We start from the raw sequence: 15,692 nt of genomic DNA, 5'->3' as shown, positions 1-15,692 counted from the left end.
CTGAAGCTCAAAGGAAGTCCAAGAGTGAATGTGAAACCTTTGAGACTCTTCCTGTAACACCCCAAACCCGGCCCAGACGTTATGACCGGATCCGACATGCCACATCGAAGCGTTCAAAACATTTTATATTGTTGATCCAGAAAAACTTACTTAGTGTTTGAAAAGATAATTTCATTATAGGTTAAAGTGAATGGAAGTTGTGCACCAGGAAGGAAACCAGAAAAGAGGTGGTGAGTCCATCGGACTGCTTAAGTACCAAGCTCCCTTCGGATTCAATCCTAGACATGCATACCACCATTGCCACACCTTAACGTCATGGATATTTCTAGGAAACCGATTTGATTAAGTCATCTTTAGGAAAAGTGATTAATTTTGGAAAATACTTTCATTGCGGAAGCTTTGCTTATTGTCGTGTTATTTTGAAATCAATTGTTGTTTTTGAAAACACGCCCTAAAGCTATCCAATTTCAACAGTTAAAATAAGTAATACCTATCTTAGTAATACATATTAAAACCATCAAAAATAATTAAGCGGCCTTATTACATTTAAAAACCCAAAACTTCAAACGTAAATAAAAGGATGTCCAATTCACCAGAAGAAAATCAAACTTTCAGAACGGGTGGCCACTCCGAATTCCCTCACAGCTCCAAGCCCACTATGGTTGGGGATTACCTGCGTGGATGGAAATAAAATGCGTGAGTTTGGGGAAACTCAGTGTGTAAATTAACCCAACCATAGCCTATATCAGCTCAAACCACAGAAATAGAATAAGTTGGCCTTAGCCCAGAACAGAATTCAGAATAAAGCCCATAAGCCCATAACAGAACAGAACAGATATTACATGTTTATGCAGAAACCCAACCCAGATTCATCCATAACACCCCCGTACCAGCCTTACACCATGTGGGGAGACTACTCGACCCACCCAACCGCTACACACCACAGAAATCACAGCGAGGCTGCCAGATATTGTGACGAAGTCACCAGATACAGATATTGTGGTAGAGCCACCAGAACAGATATATGTGGCAGAGCCACCAGATCAGATAATTGTGGCATAGCCACCAAGACAAATATATGTGGCAGAGCCACCAACTCAGATAATTGTGGCATAGCCACCAGGACGCTTCCTCCATAGTATAACCCAAGTCCCCATGCAACAGATATATAATCATGGCATACATCATACAGAATCAGATCGTCATGCTTTTCAGTCAAAAGTAACCCTAGGGGTATAATGGTAATTTTGCATACATAGGGGTATTCAAGTAATTTAACTATTCTTAAGGTTTTCATACATAACATAGCCATTTACGTACGATCAGAAACACTTACCGCGTTTTCTTACCAATTTGGGCCCGTTGGCCCATTATCCCGTTTTTGGCCCATTAAGCCCAAAAATATCGAAATGCACAGAATCGTGCACTCTGCAGTCTTATCACTTTAATTTACCATATACATCAAACTATTAATCTCATAAGCATTCACATACTCACGAGATCTCAAAATACCGGCTTTTCTACTTTTCGGCTTTTCGGCTTGTGCCGATCTAGTCTATAAGAGGGTGTTAGTTACACACCTGTTTGCGACGATATGCTGACGAGATCCACACACGAACCGCCTACAATTGGATTACTAACACGTTAATCTAACTATTCAAATACAAACTACGTATTAACCCCTTACAATATTCGGCCAACCACACCTATAGATCATAGTAAGCTTATAAGAAATCAATAAGCAACTCATTAACAAATTTTTGTCAATGTTTACCACATAATCATAATTTCACTGCAAGATGTCTTCCTGAGCAACAGTCACTATGTGACAGCCCAAAATTGACCCTAGTCGGGAAGTGGTTTTGGGACCGCTAAACCGAGTCACCGAAATGTTTGAATGTGATATTTATTGTCTAGAATATGTAATTATGAATGTGTGAAAATTTCAAGCTTCGATTTAGTCGATTGCATGTGAATTTAGTCAAAGGACTTATGTGCGACATTTTTGAAATGTGATAGGTCGAAGCATAAGGGCCCATTAGTGCATGAAATAAAAAGGGGGGACTTGCATGTCAAATTCCCCCCCAATTAGTAGTGGCCGGCCATGACAAGCATGGTAGACCAAGTGTGATGGGCAAGACATGTCATAGACATGTTGTGTTGGTGCATCATGGGTGGAAAATAAAATAAAATAAGGAGCATGGGCATAAAATAATGAAAGGGAATATGATGAAAACAAAAAAAAAAGTGTGTGGTTGTTTCCCCCCCTCATTGCCGTGAGTTAAAGAAAAGAAAAGAGAAAATTTTGTTCATCCTTTTTCATCTTCATTTGGCCGAAAATTCTAAGGAAAGAGGAAGGAGTTCTTGCTTCATGTTTGGTTTGGAAGAGGATTAGGAGGAGGTTTGGCCATACTTGTATCTAGATCAAGGTATGTTTGAGGTTGTGCCATGAGATTCATGCATGTTTTTAGTTGCTAGCTTGAGTTCTAATTAGCCCATGGTTCAAATCTTTGCTATGTCATGGGGATGATATTCGGCCTAGGTAGATTTTGTGTTAATGCCATTGTATGCTAAATATGAAGCTTGTTAATGATGCATGTGATGGTGGATTGATGATTCTTGAATCTTCTTTTTAGCATTTTTGAGTGAGCACATATGTGCATTGGTTGCTAGATGGAGAAGAATCGGCTAGCAAGTTGTGTGCTAAGGCCGAATATAATTTTTGTATATTAATGAGTAATGCATGTGTTAAATTGATGGAAAGGGAGAGGATGCTTTACTAGTGTATATATGTGTGTATTAGCCAAGTTTTGAACTTGAAACAAAAGGGTGTTTAGTCAATACAAGTGACCATACTTGTAGAATGTATTAAGTGTTGAAATCGGCCCCAACATAGACATGCATATTCGGCCATAGGAAGGAGATTGGTGTTGCGTGTATTCGGTTAGAGGCAAGCATATTGATGCTTTTGTCTTGGCTTAGAAAATTCGGCCAAGGGGGAAAAATTAGCTAAAATGTTGAGTTTGATTCATGATTCCGTACATATGTGACTTTAATGTCTAATGTATAAATATGGGCTAAGTGCCTTGTGTTCCTCTTTTCGATGCTCAAATGATTAAATCAATTTATTTGTTTAATTAAGCTCAAGAGCAAAGGGGAACTAAATCCGATAAAGGGAAGGAAAAAGTGGTCGAATAGTTATCGGAATCGTTCGACAACACCCGAGGTAAGTTCTTGAGTAAAAGAGCTTAAATTATGATTTGATTAGATCATGTTTTAAGCAAATTAAAATCATGCTCTTTGTGTGGCTATTGAGCCGAAATTGCAAGAATGATAAATGTCTTGTGTTTGAGTTTTGCTAACGAAAACGAAATACGAATGTGCCATGATTTATTGTTAAATGTGCATGGTTATTTGAATGATGTCCGGGCTAAGTCCCGAAGGCTTTGTGCTAAGTGACCATATCCGGACTAAGATCCGAAGGCATTTGTGGGAGATGCTAATTCCGGGCTAAGCCCGAAGGCATTTGCGCGAGTTACTAAATCCGGGTTAAGTCCCGAAGGCAATTGTGCGAGTTACTATAACCGGGCTATGTCCCGAAGGCATTTGAACGAGTAGCTATATCCAGTTAAATTCCGAAGGTACGTGATTTGGGAATGAATGATCTTGCTGTAAAAATTTCAGTAAATACTCTAGAAATATCCCAACATTGAGGTATGTTTCGTATGTGCTTGAATTTAGTTGAGCCCTTACAAATAAGTATTTGCTCAGTTGATAAACGAGCTACCGGCCTTTGGCTAAGTTGATCTTTTGTGTATGTACATAAGGGTTGGTAATGTGAAGCAAGTATGATATCGAAAATTTGTGCATATGAAATTATCCGTTTAGCTATATGAATGCCATACTTTTGCTGTGCTGGAATTCCTTGCTCAAAACTTACTAAGCATAAATTGCTTACTCCGTTTCTTTGATCCTCTGTTTTATAGATTTTGGTTCTCCAGCTATCGGACTCGGGATTTTGAAGTCGAAGTCGCCCACACTATCAAAGCCCCCCCCTTTTGGTACAATTTTGGTTGAACTTCGAAATGGCATGTATAGGACTACCCGTTTGTTGTGGGTCATCGACCCTTTGGACTTGTATAATTTTGGATAGCCATGCGAAAATGGCTTATATATGTTTGAGTATAATGTTATAATCATTTGGTAGGGATATGGTTATTGAGAGGTGTGGATATGCTTGACAAGGATTGGCCATGGGAATGGTTAATCACTATCATAAATTGTGCTATTTATGCAAAAAGGGCTAGTTGAATCATGGAAACTATGAAATAGGTAAAGTCTACCTTAAAGGCAGATGCTGACAGCAGCAGTGATGTAGATTTGGAAAATCACTAAAAATAGTAGGAATGGAATTAAATAGTTAATAAATTATGTAAACGAACCTTGATGAATCTATTTTCATAGGAAAGTAACAAAACAATCATACGGATAGTATGTTAAGAGATATTCAGGTTCTTGTGAGACAGGGCCAGAACGGTTTCTGGATTTCCTGTTCCGACTTTGGAAATTCATTACAAATTAACCAGAGACAATTAGGAGTCAAGACACATATGTATAGATTCCTCTCTGAGTCTAGTTTCTATAGAAACAAACGACATCAGTATTGAAGCCCTGTACAGGGAGATATCCAAGTCATAATGCGCAAAGGTCAGTGTAGTCGATCCCTGTAACATGGGAGACTTTGACTAATAAACTGTACTAATTGGCCCAACCAAAAATTCTAGAAAAAAATATGTAGATGGGCATATGAGTTATTTTCAGGGAAAATTTACGGAACTAGATTCCGAGTTTCTGAACTCAAGATATGATTTTTAAAGTGACTAGTACGCAGATTGGCAGTGTCTGGGAAATTATTTTTTTAAAGTCTGTTAACACCTCGTGTTCGACTCCGGTGACGGTCTCGGGTTCGGGGTGTTACACACTAAATCATTTATAACTTGAGCTACGAAACTCCAAATCAAGTGCCGTTAATTTTACCTGAAAATAGACTCATATATCTTATATCCATAAAATTTTCAGAATTTTTGGTTTGGCCAATAAATACCAGATTGTTCTTAAAGTTTCCCATGTTTCACTGTTTGACTAATCTGACCACTCTTCATTATGAATCAAATTTCTTATTGTACAGAATTCAAAATATGTTCTCATTTATTTCATTTGAAACTAGACTCATTAAGCTTTAATTACATAATTTCTTCACCTTCTAACTCATCTTTCACAATTTATGGTGATTTTCCAAAGTCACGTTACTGCTGCTGTCCCAAGCAGATTTATTACCAAATCACTCTTTCACACATAACTTGCATGCATGTTATTTAAACATGTATATCACCAATCAATCATCACATATCTATGATTTTACTTAAGTATAATCTTCATTTCATCATTTTAAAGCACAACATGTTAGTCGATTTTTCCCCTTAGCATCTAAGGCACATGCATGCTCATTTGTTTGGCTCAACTTCACCTATCTTCCATTTTTCATCAAAAGAACATGAAACAACAACCATTTCCTTCATTTTAATTCATGACTAAATGCTCACAACACAACTAAAAACCAAAATATGCTTCAAGAGTTAAGGTAGAATCAAGAAGAACTCATGAACATCAAGATAGAAGCAAACTACCATGAACTTACCTTCAATTTTCTCCCCCAAGTGACTGAACATTCAAGAGCTTTCTCCTCTCCTTTCTCTTCTCTAACTTTCGGCTATGATGAACAAAGATGGACAAAACTTGTTCTTTTCACCCCTTTTTCTTTTAATAAAATTTCATATTTCATCCATTTAATTCTTTAATACAAAAGACATGAAATGCCCATCATGGAACATTTACCTAAACCATTATCATGGAACACTTACCTAACCCATTATCATGGAATATTTACCTAATCCATTATCATGGAACATTTACCTAACTCATTATCAATTTGTACCATGAATTATGGATATCAAGTGCTCATATTGTCTACAACAACATGATGGCAAGCCACTTCATGTAAAATGGGAGGTTTGACATGCAAATCCTCCTATTTTGCACTACTATTTATTTGGCCACTACAAATTAGCCTATAGCATTTTCAAACATTTTCACATAGGTCCTATTTCATAATTTCACTCACAAATGACAAAATCAAAGCATGAAATTTTGCCAACATTCACAGAATTCTCGAAAATTGGGGCGTTACACTTCCATAGGCTGCTCCCAAGCTCTATCACTCCCCTTGATCTTCTCTGCACCTTTATTACTCAACCATCACCCTAAAAGCACCATCATCATCTACTTTGTTTCATCATTCTCACCACACCAACCCAATGATTCATATGCCCCTATTACCAGCCATCAAAACCAAATACCAAATCCATCAAACTCAATAAGAATCAAATAACCAATATTAAAAAGAGAGAGAGAGAGAGAGAACAAAGAAGAAAAGAAGATGGAAAAAGGTGAAAGAGACCATCTTTTTCACTTTCATCTTAAAATCTCAAAACCTCAAAATCTTTGTATTCTTTATTTAAACCATATTACTCTATTTCCATAACCAACAATTTAGTCTATTCTTTGAAGATTCAAATAAAATAAATATTGATTTTTGGGTTGTTTAGTGTTAGGGTTTAAAACATAGTTGCATCTAACTTTTATCGACATCAGAATGAGGTGGAACAGGTGACGATGGAAGGCGAATGGGAAGCTAGTCACAATTCGAAAATGCTGAAGATGAGAGGAAAATCTAACTTCTATTTGCGTTGAAGTGCAATGGAACATGCAACAACGAAAGATGAATCAATACCCATTAAAATTTTCTTACAGATTACCAAAAATTTCTTTACAAACCCATTTTTAGAGAGAGAAAGAAGACCATCATGAAGTTTCGAAATAGAAAGGAGAAGAAATGAGAAGTAAAGAAGAAAAAAAAGAGAAAGATGGAAAGATTAGAAAAAGAGAAAAGAGTGAAAGAAAGAAGAGATGAGAGAACAGGGTAAAGAAATGTGAAAGAGAGAAATTGGAGAGTTTTTATTGCCCAATAGGATGACATGTGGCGGCACATGAATGGCTAGCACTACCAAGACAACAAAAAATAATGGCGTTAGGTTCGGGTACCAATATAGTTGACAGAAAAAAATTGGGTACCAATATAGGACAAAAAAACCATAAGTATTAATTTGGGAGAAGTGGACAAGTTTGGATACCAATTTTATAAAAAATTACCACCGGTCTATGTAAATATGATCCTACTTGCTGCTAACTAGTAATTTATAATTTCAAGTATATTTTTTTTTAGGTCTTGACAACATAACAATTTTATATGGTTAAATTTTTATTTTGATCCCTTTAGTTTTTTGAGATTATATAGTAATAGTCAAATTTTAGTTTTGATTCCTATATACGATGCTCAAATTTGAGATTTAAAGTAACATCCGGGATTTTGGGGCTAGAAGTTTTGAGTTTTGTGGTTAGGATCAGTGAGAAGGTTGCGCTATTGTGTTTAGTTGTGTGTTTAAGTGACAAAATGGCCTATTGGTCTGGTGGTTGACTGAGTGTTAATGAACCTCAAGGTTCTAGGTTCGAGCCCCTGTGCGTGTGTGTTGAGTGATATATTTTTATACATTGTTTGTACATTGTTTGTTAAATAGTAAATTTGCATTATGTTTAATAATAACTATTTAGTCTTATTTGTATGTTCTTATTATTATTTTATTTTTATTCTTTATTTTTTCCACGTGCTCATTTCCTCTGTTCTTTTGGGTTTTTCTTCTTCTTTCTTTTTCTTTGCTATTTGAAAACGTTGGTGTTGTGGCTTTTGAAGAGCTTCAGCTTCTTGGTCATTGAGTCAGCATCTGGACGTTCCCTATCACTAATAAGGTATGGGCTTCAAAACTTTTCTATTTTATTTGTGAATTGTAAATTTGTTTTTGATAGAATGTATCGATCTTGGTGTCTTTCGAAAATTGTTTGCCGAAGTTCAACAGTACTGCAGAATGACATGAAAATCCGCTCTGGTTAGTGCGTTTTTGAGTCCCATCGATTAAGGGCCGATCTAGTGACCGAAAAATTTGATTTTCAAGCTATTTTAGAGTGGTTTCGTGACCACATGGGTGGCCACACAGGCGTGTGCGAGTTCACACTGCCGTGTGCAATTATGAATTAGGGTTTTCGTTAGGTTTTTGTAACATCCCGAATTAGGGCCTAATCAAAATAATGGTTTCGGGACCACAAATCCGACACAATAAAATTTTTTATTATTATATTTTTATGGTCTAAAATTTCATGGGATGATTTCGTGAAAATTTCGTTCGAAAATTTTGACGTTTGGGCACTCAATTTGGTCAAAAGGACTAAATTGTAAAAAGTACAAAAGTTGAGTTCTACATGTTAGAGGTGTCTAATTGTTATGAAATTTTAAATTGGAGGCCCTTAAATGGTGATTAGACCAATGGATAATTTTTTGGACAAAAATGGACATGAAATGGGTGAAATAGAATATTTTTAAGTTAGGGGCATTTTGGTAATCTAGTAATTAAAATGAATTAAAAACAAATCAAAAGCCAATTTTTGACCATCTTCTACCCCATGGCCGAAACTTGCATGGAGAATACATAGCTATGGTTTTTCAAACTTCCAAGCTCGATTGTAAGTCCGTTCTAGCCCCGTTTTTAATGATTTTTACGCTTTTGAAATCCTCGTAACAAGATCTACTCATTTCTACCCATATTTTGAGCTAGGGTTTGTGTTTAAAAATTTACCCATGGATTACATGCATGTTTTTTGATGTCTAATAGTAGAATATGAATGCTCGGTGTGTAATAAATGATTTTTACTAAGTGATTTTCGGTGAAATTGTCAAAAAGGACCGTTTTGTAAAAGTTACAAAATTTGTCATAAAAGTGTGATTTAGTGGAAATTAGCCGCTTCTAAAATTATGAAAATGATTCGGGTAGGCTTAAAATGCAAGGAAATTGAATAAAAATCATTTTACGAGCCTAGGGGCCAAAGTGCAAATATGTGAAAGTTTAGGGGTCAAAATGTAAATTTTTAAATATGATTTTTGGACCCATATGAATAATGTGACTAATTAGTAAGCTAAATGTGGTATTATAGATCAAGGAAAATGAGATTCAGGCATAGATTGGAAATGAATGGGATTATGGACTAAATCAAAATATATAGTCGTACTCGAACCCGAGGTAAGTTCATGTGATTTTAATAATGCAATATTGTATTTGAATGTTAATGCTTCGATATTACACGAGTTGTAACTATATATATTTGGATAATTTGATATTATGTGATTATTTTGATGACATAACTTGTTCTTGATGTTTTGCTATTATGATGAAAATGCTGCAATGCCATGTGATTATGAGATATTGCTATGTGAATGAAGCCACAATTCGAGTACGTCCGATAAAGGTTTGGAATTTTGATGGAATATGATTTTTCTTTGAAATGAGTAAGTTTGTATGTAAATAATATTTCAATTTTTTTATGTTATTATCTTTTGTTATTATATGAGATGTGGCTGCCTATAGAACGATCAATTGATGTAAACTACGAATCAGAATTGACTAATAATGAGTTAGTAAAATGTTGAAAAGTGAAGAATTTCCCAATTGAACGTTCGGAATAGAAGAGATACAAATGATCCATTGTGAGTCACGTGTGTAGTACTAAGTGCAGGCTACTCTGCGTACCCGTTAACTTCGATCACGTGTGTAGTACTTAGTGCAGGCTACTACATGTATCAGATGGTTAAGTCACGTGTGTGGTACTAAGTGCAAGCTATTACGTGTACCAGATTGATAGGTCGCATGTTTAGTACTAAGTGCAAGCTACTATGCGTACCCGTTAACTTCGATCACGTGTGTAGTACTAAGTGCAGGTTACTACATGTATCAGATGGTTAAGTCACGTGTGTAGTACTAAGTGCAGTCTACTACGTGTACCAGATTGATAGGTCGCATGTGTAGTACTAAGTGCAGGCTACTATGCGTACCAGAGAGCTTCGGTTACAAGGGTGGTATATGCACAGGCCACCGAGTATCTGTTATTATTTCGATGAGTTCAACGAGAAATTTACTAAGTGAAAATACATATGTACATGGCTATGTGATGAATAAGTGCAAGTATATCTATGTGAAAAGTTGTGAGTAATGTGCTTGATAGTTGAGCAAATCTTTTGGTAAGATAGAATGGAGTAAGTGAAATTTTGTAATAAAACAATTTTGGACAGCAACAGTTGTGTGATTTTTGAAAAATCACCAAAAATGGTAGAAATTGAATTAGAGGTTGAGTAAGATATTAAATTAAACCTTAATGAGTCTATTTTCTCATAAAAGAAACGATGAAGGCAAAAGAATTTTATATTCTGTGATAATTAGATTTTTTGTGAGACAGGGTCAGAATGATTTTGGAATCCCCTATTTTGATTTTGGAAAATCATTGAAAATTTTAAAAAATAATTATGGGTCATAATTTGCATTCTTAAAATCCTTAATGAGTCTAGTTTCTGGAAAAATTATTGGTTCTCAATTTGGAGTCTCGTACTATGAGATAAATAATTTTTAGTGAAGAGAGATCGGAACTATTAGACAGTGAAATAGGGGTATATTTAATGAATAAACTGTACTTATTGGCTGGACAAAAAATTCTTAAAATTTTATGGCAAGAATATATATGAGTCTAGTTTCATATAAAATTAATGGATATTAATTTAGAGTTTCTTAGCTCAAATATAAATAAATTATTAACTATGACTCGAGAAAACAGCATGACCAGAAAATCAGCAAAAGTGTAATTATGATTACATTTTCATGGAATCATGTTGATAATTTGCTTATTATTTTCATATGGACTTACTAAGCTTTAAGCTTACTCCCTCCTCTCCATTTCCTTAGTGTTCTCAGGTCAGCTCAGGGTTGGAGACCGTCGGAGGCAACATCACACTATCAAGCCGACAACTCCGGAGTATTGTCATATGTGTATTAAATACTTTCAAGTGAATGGCGTGTATAAGGACTAGTTTTTATGTTAGATGTTGTTATGATTAGCAAAATGTATTGACTTATATTAATTTAATGTATATGGCCATGAGATGTGGCTTAAATGGTTATGGCTTGTAAGCCTAATTATTATTGCTATGTGTTAATTGATGTACCCTTATATTTGACACTTTTTGCTTGTTAATTCCTTTGTCTTGTGAATTTTTCACTACTTAATTTGTTATATTTGATTTATTTCTTGTGTAGTGAACCCAATACTAGAAATGGAAACAAAAAGACATAATCTGCAGTTTTTTTTCTTTTTATTCTTTCACGGTTGGAGTCGTGGGCACGACGTTTATTCTGTCACGGCTGGAGTCGTGGGCACGACGCTGGGCACGACGCGGATCTGACGTGGCAAATTAGAAGTCAACACGGGGAATATTCTGGAAATAACTTATCTTGATCTATTAACGTGATTTGGGGGATGTAGACTGTAACCGACATGAATCCCAGAGCAAAAATCTATTTTCGATGATCGTGGGAATTGAAGAAACTAGCTCGAGGTGACTCTTATACTCAACTTAATCTTTCATCTTCTTTATTTTATTGCTTTTATTTTAATACATCTTTCTTTGCACTTTTACTTGTTTATTTTATTTTCTTGTTACTTCTCAAATCACCTTTTTTTTTATTTTCCATTTCAGCTCCTAGGTCGAGAACAAGAAATTTAATCAAAAATTCCATTAGACTCCCTGTGGATCGACCCTCTTCCACTATTCTACCTTTTTATTTATTTATTTTATTTTTGAAGAGGTTTATTTTATTTTGATAGGCAAAACTACGCTTGTCAAAATTGGCGCCGTTGCCGGGGAGTTTTATTTTCGGCAATTATTGATTATTTTGTTTGATTTTTATGACCAGGAGTAACCTGGGGACTCTAGTTCAATATAACCCCGAAATTGAAGCAAGCGCTCGTCGAAACCACGGTCAAACACTTCGACGAAAGAAGCAGCAAGAGCAAAAAGAACGACAATCCAATATGGAATCTACTTCTACGACACCACCACGTGAATCGTAACAAACTCCCAACGAAAGACCATCTCCCAACACCACTAATCCAATAACAAATCCCACGTTTGAACCGGAGCAAATGGCGAACCAAACCATTAGAGAGCTTGTCGCCGCCCCCGCCGTACAACAACCGCTCTGCATTACCTTTCCTCAAGGCACTACCCCTTTTCAACTCAAAATAGGGTTAATTCATCTCCTCCCTACATTCAACGGTCTTCCTAGCGAAAGCCCACATAAACATCTCGCCGAATTCCACATGGTGTGTAGTAGCATGAAGCCGCAAAGAGTCTCGGGAGACCAAATCAAACTAAGGGCATTTCCTTTTTCTTTAGCCGGAATGGCTAAGGAATGGTTATTTTACCTTCTGCCTAACTCAATAACCACATGGGCTGAACTATCTCGTGTTTTCCTTGATAGGTATTTTCCAGCAGCAAAGGCGAGCGAGCTTAGGCGAAGCATTTTGGGAATCCAGCAAAGGACCGATGAATCTCTCTACGACTACTGGGAGAGGTTCAAAAAGTTATGCGCAAGTTGCCCGCAGCATGGCCTATCCGAGCAAACCCTTCTTCAGTATCTCTATGAAGGGATGCTTCCGACGGACAAAAAGATGGTGGATGCTGCAAGTGGTGGCGCACTCATCAATATGACGGCAGAAAATGCTAGAACTCTAATCTCTACTATGGCCGCAAACTCGTAACAGTTCGGCTCTTCAAGTGAACCTAGCCGACGGGTTCACGAAGTAAGTACCGTTTCTTTGGAAAATAAAATAGACAAATTGACTGATATTGTCAATTCTCTTGTCACAGGTAAGATAGGAGCCGCGAAGGTTTGTGGAATCTGCACGATGCCGAACCACCCAACCGATTCATGTCCAATGCTACAAGATGAGACGGGCACCCAAGTCAATGCCATAAATAATTTCCCAGGACCTCCTCAAAGGCCATACAATCCCTACGGTAACACTTTCAATCCCGGTTGGAGAGATCATCCAAATATGAGTTATGGAAACAAAAACCAAAATTACCAACCGAGACCACCTCCCTTTCCAAATCAATCACCACAAAAAACCTCTCTTGAGACCATTGTTGAAAAGTTGGCCATTTCACAAGAGAAATTCCAAACCCAAACACAATCTCATCTCCAAGAAATTGACAAACAAATAAGCCAACTAGCCCAAACCGTTGGTCGCCTAGAGTCTCAAGGACGATTACCCTCTCAAACTGAAACAAATCCGAGAGAAAATGTGAGCGCGATTACTTTACGAAGTGGTACCGTAATTTCACCAAAGCCAACAAAGGAGCCCGAGAAAATCGAGAAAGACAAAGAAGACACTTCTTTGAAGAGTCAAGAAGAAAAATCCTCGCCTACCTCAGGTAAAGTGATTCCTAGTCCTTCTTTTTCTACTTACGAGACTCCTCCTCCCTTTCCAGGAAAGCTTGCAAGGCGTGACAAAAAGGAAGAGGAGAAGGAAATTTTGGATATATTCAAAAAAGTGGAAATCAATATTCCACTTCTTGATGTCATTCAGAAGGTGCCAAAATATGCGAAGTTTTTGAAAGACTTATGCACAAATCGGAGGCGGTTATCCGGCAATGAAAGAGTTAACCTCAACGAGAATATTTCAGCCATTTTTCAAAGACGCCTACCACCGAAATACAAGGACCAAGGGATGTTTGCAATTCCGTGCAAAATAGGAAAATTCGGAATAAAAAGGACAATGTGTGATCTAGGCGCATCTATTAATGTCATGCCGCTAAGCTTCTACAACAAAATTTCAACAAAACCATTAAAAGAGACGCGAGTGACGGTTCAATTAGCTGATCGGTCAGTTATCTACCCCGAAGGGGTACTAGAAAACGTGTTGGTAAAGGTAAATGATCTCATTTTCCCTGCTGATTTTTACATTATTAACATGGAAAATGACCGCAGCAACAACGGATCAGAAATCTTGCTTGGACGCCCTTTCTTGTCAACAGCGCATACAAAGATCGATGTCCGTAACGGCATCTTAACCATGGAATTTGACGGGAAAGTGGTTAAATTCGATGTGTACAAAGCTATGAAGTATCCTGATTCCGTCGCAAGTTTAAATTTTATTGATATTATAGATCCGTTAGCCGATGATTTTATCGAAACTGATTTGTTTTATGATTTTTGTAGGGATGTGGAAGATCTCGATGATGAAAACGAAATCATTTCAACTCTTTCCTCCATTTTTGATTCTCGATTAATTCCATCTAAACCCCTTCCCTCAATTTTGCAGGCACCACAACTAGAATTGAAGCAACTTCCATCGCATCTCAAATATGAATTTTTGGGCGATAACCGAACCTTGCCAATTATCATTTCAAGTGAATTATCACGACAGGAAGAGGAAGAATTGATTGCTATTTTGCGCACCTATAAAAAGGCAATTGGATGGACATTAGCTGATATCCAAGGCTTAAGTCCATCCACTTGCATGCATAAAATTAAAACAGAGGAGAACGCGAAACCAACGAGAGAAGGCCAGTGACGTTTAAACCCGCCAATGATAGAGGTTGTGAATGAGGAGATTCAAAAGTTGCTAGATGCTGACATTATCTACCCCATTTCTGATAGCAAGTGGGTAAGTCCGGTCCATGTTGTGCCAAAGAAGACTGGAATTACAGTGGTCGAAAATGCCGAAGGAGAAATAATTCCGAAGAGAGTACAAAATGGTTGGAGAATGTGTATCGATTATAGGAAACTCAACTCACAAACCCGAAAGGACCATTTTCCTATACCATTTATCGATCAAATGATCGAAAGACTTGCTGGAAAAACACATTACTGTTGTCTTGATGGATTTTCTGGATTTTTTCAGGTTCCGGTGGCGCCTGAAGACCAAGAAAAAACAACATTCACTTGCCCTTTCGAAACTTTCACCTATAGAAGAATGCCTTTCGGTCTTTGCAACGCTCCGGCCACATTCCAACGATGCATGTTAAGCATTTTCTCCGATCACATCGAGCAAGGAATAGAGGTATTTATGGATGATTTTACTGTTTACGGTAATTCATTCTCTCAATGCCTTTCCAATCTTTCTTATGTTCTTAATCGATGCATTGAATTTAAATTGGTTTTAAACTACGAGAAATGCCATTTCATGGTAAGTAAAGGATTGGTACTTGGTCATGTGGTTTCGGCCCAAGGAATTGCTGTTGATAAGGGAAAGATTGATGTAATTCGCTCACTTCCATACCCCACTTCGGTGAGGGAAATTCGTAGTTTTCTTGGCCATGCAGGTTTCTACCAACGGTTCATAAAGGACTTCTCTAAGTTGGCGCAACCTCTTTGCCGATTACTACAAAAGGACGTGAATTTTACTTTTGAACAATCTTGCAAAGATTCATTCGATGAGCTTAAGGGAAGGCTTATATCTGCACCAATTGTACAACCACCAAATTGGACTTTACCATTTGAGATTATGTGTGACGCATCTGACCTTAGCGTGGGAGCCGTTCTCGGTCAAAGGAGTAAAGAAGGACCACACGTGATAGCCTATGCCTCTAGGACTCTCTACTCGGCTCAACGCAACTACTCGACAACGGAAAAAGA

At 37.1% G+C, this 15,692-nt stretch overlaps 1 protein-coding gene across 1 annotated transcript; it reads left to right on the top strand.

The window, feature by feature from the left end:
- The first annotated feature begins 12,957 nt into the window (after window positions 1–12,957).
- LOC107955807 (uncharacterized) lies at window positions 12,958–14,628 on the top strand. The gene has a single exon (XM_016891604.1). The coding sequence runs from the start codon at window positions 12,958–12,960 to the stop codon at window positions 14,626–14,628; it is 1,671 nt and encodes a 556-aa protein (XP_016747093.1).
- Window positions 14,629–15,692: the final 1,064 nt, after the last annotated feature.

Source organism: Gossypium hirsutum, chromosome A07, assembly GCF_007990345.1.
Source record: "Gossypium hirsutum isolate 1008001.06 chromosome A07, Gossypium_hirsutum_v2.1, whole genome shotgun sequence".
Taxonomy (NCBI): Eukaryota; Viridiplantae; Streptophyta; class Magnoliopsida; order Malvales; family Malvaceae; genus Gossypium; species Gossypium hirsutum.
Note: the sequence above shows the minus strand (reverse complement) of the source record. Positions and strands in the feature narration are given on the sequence as shown.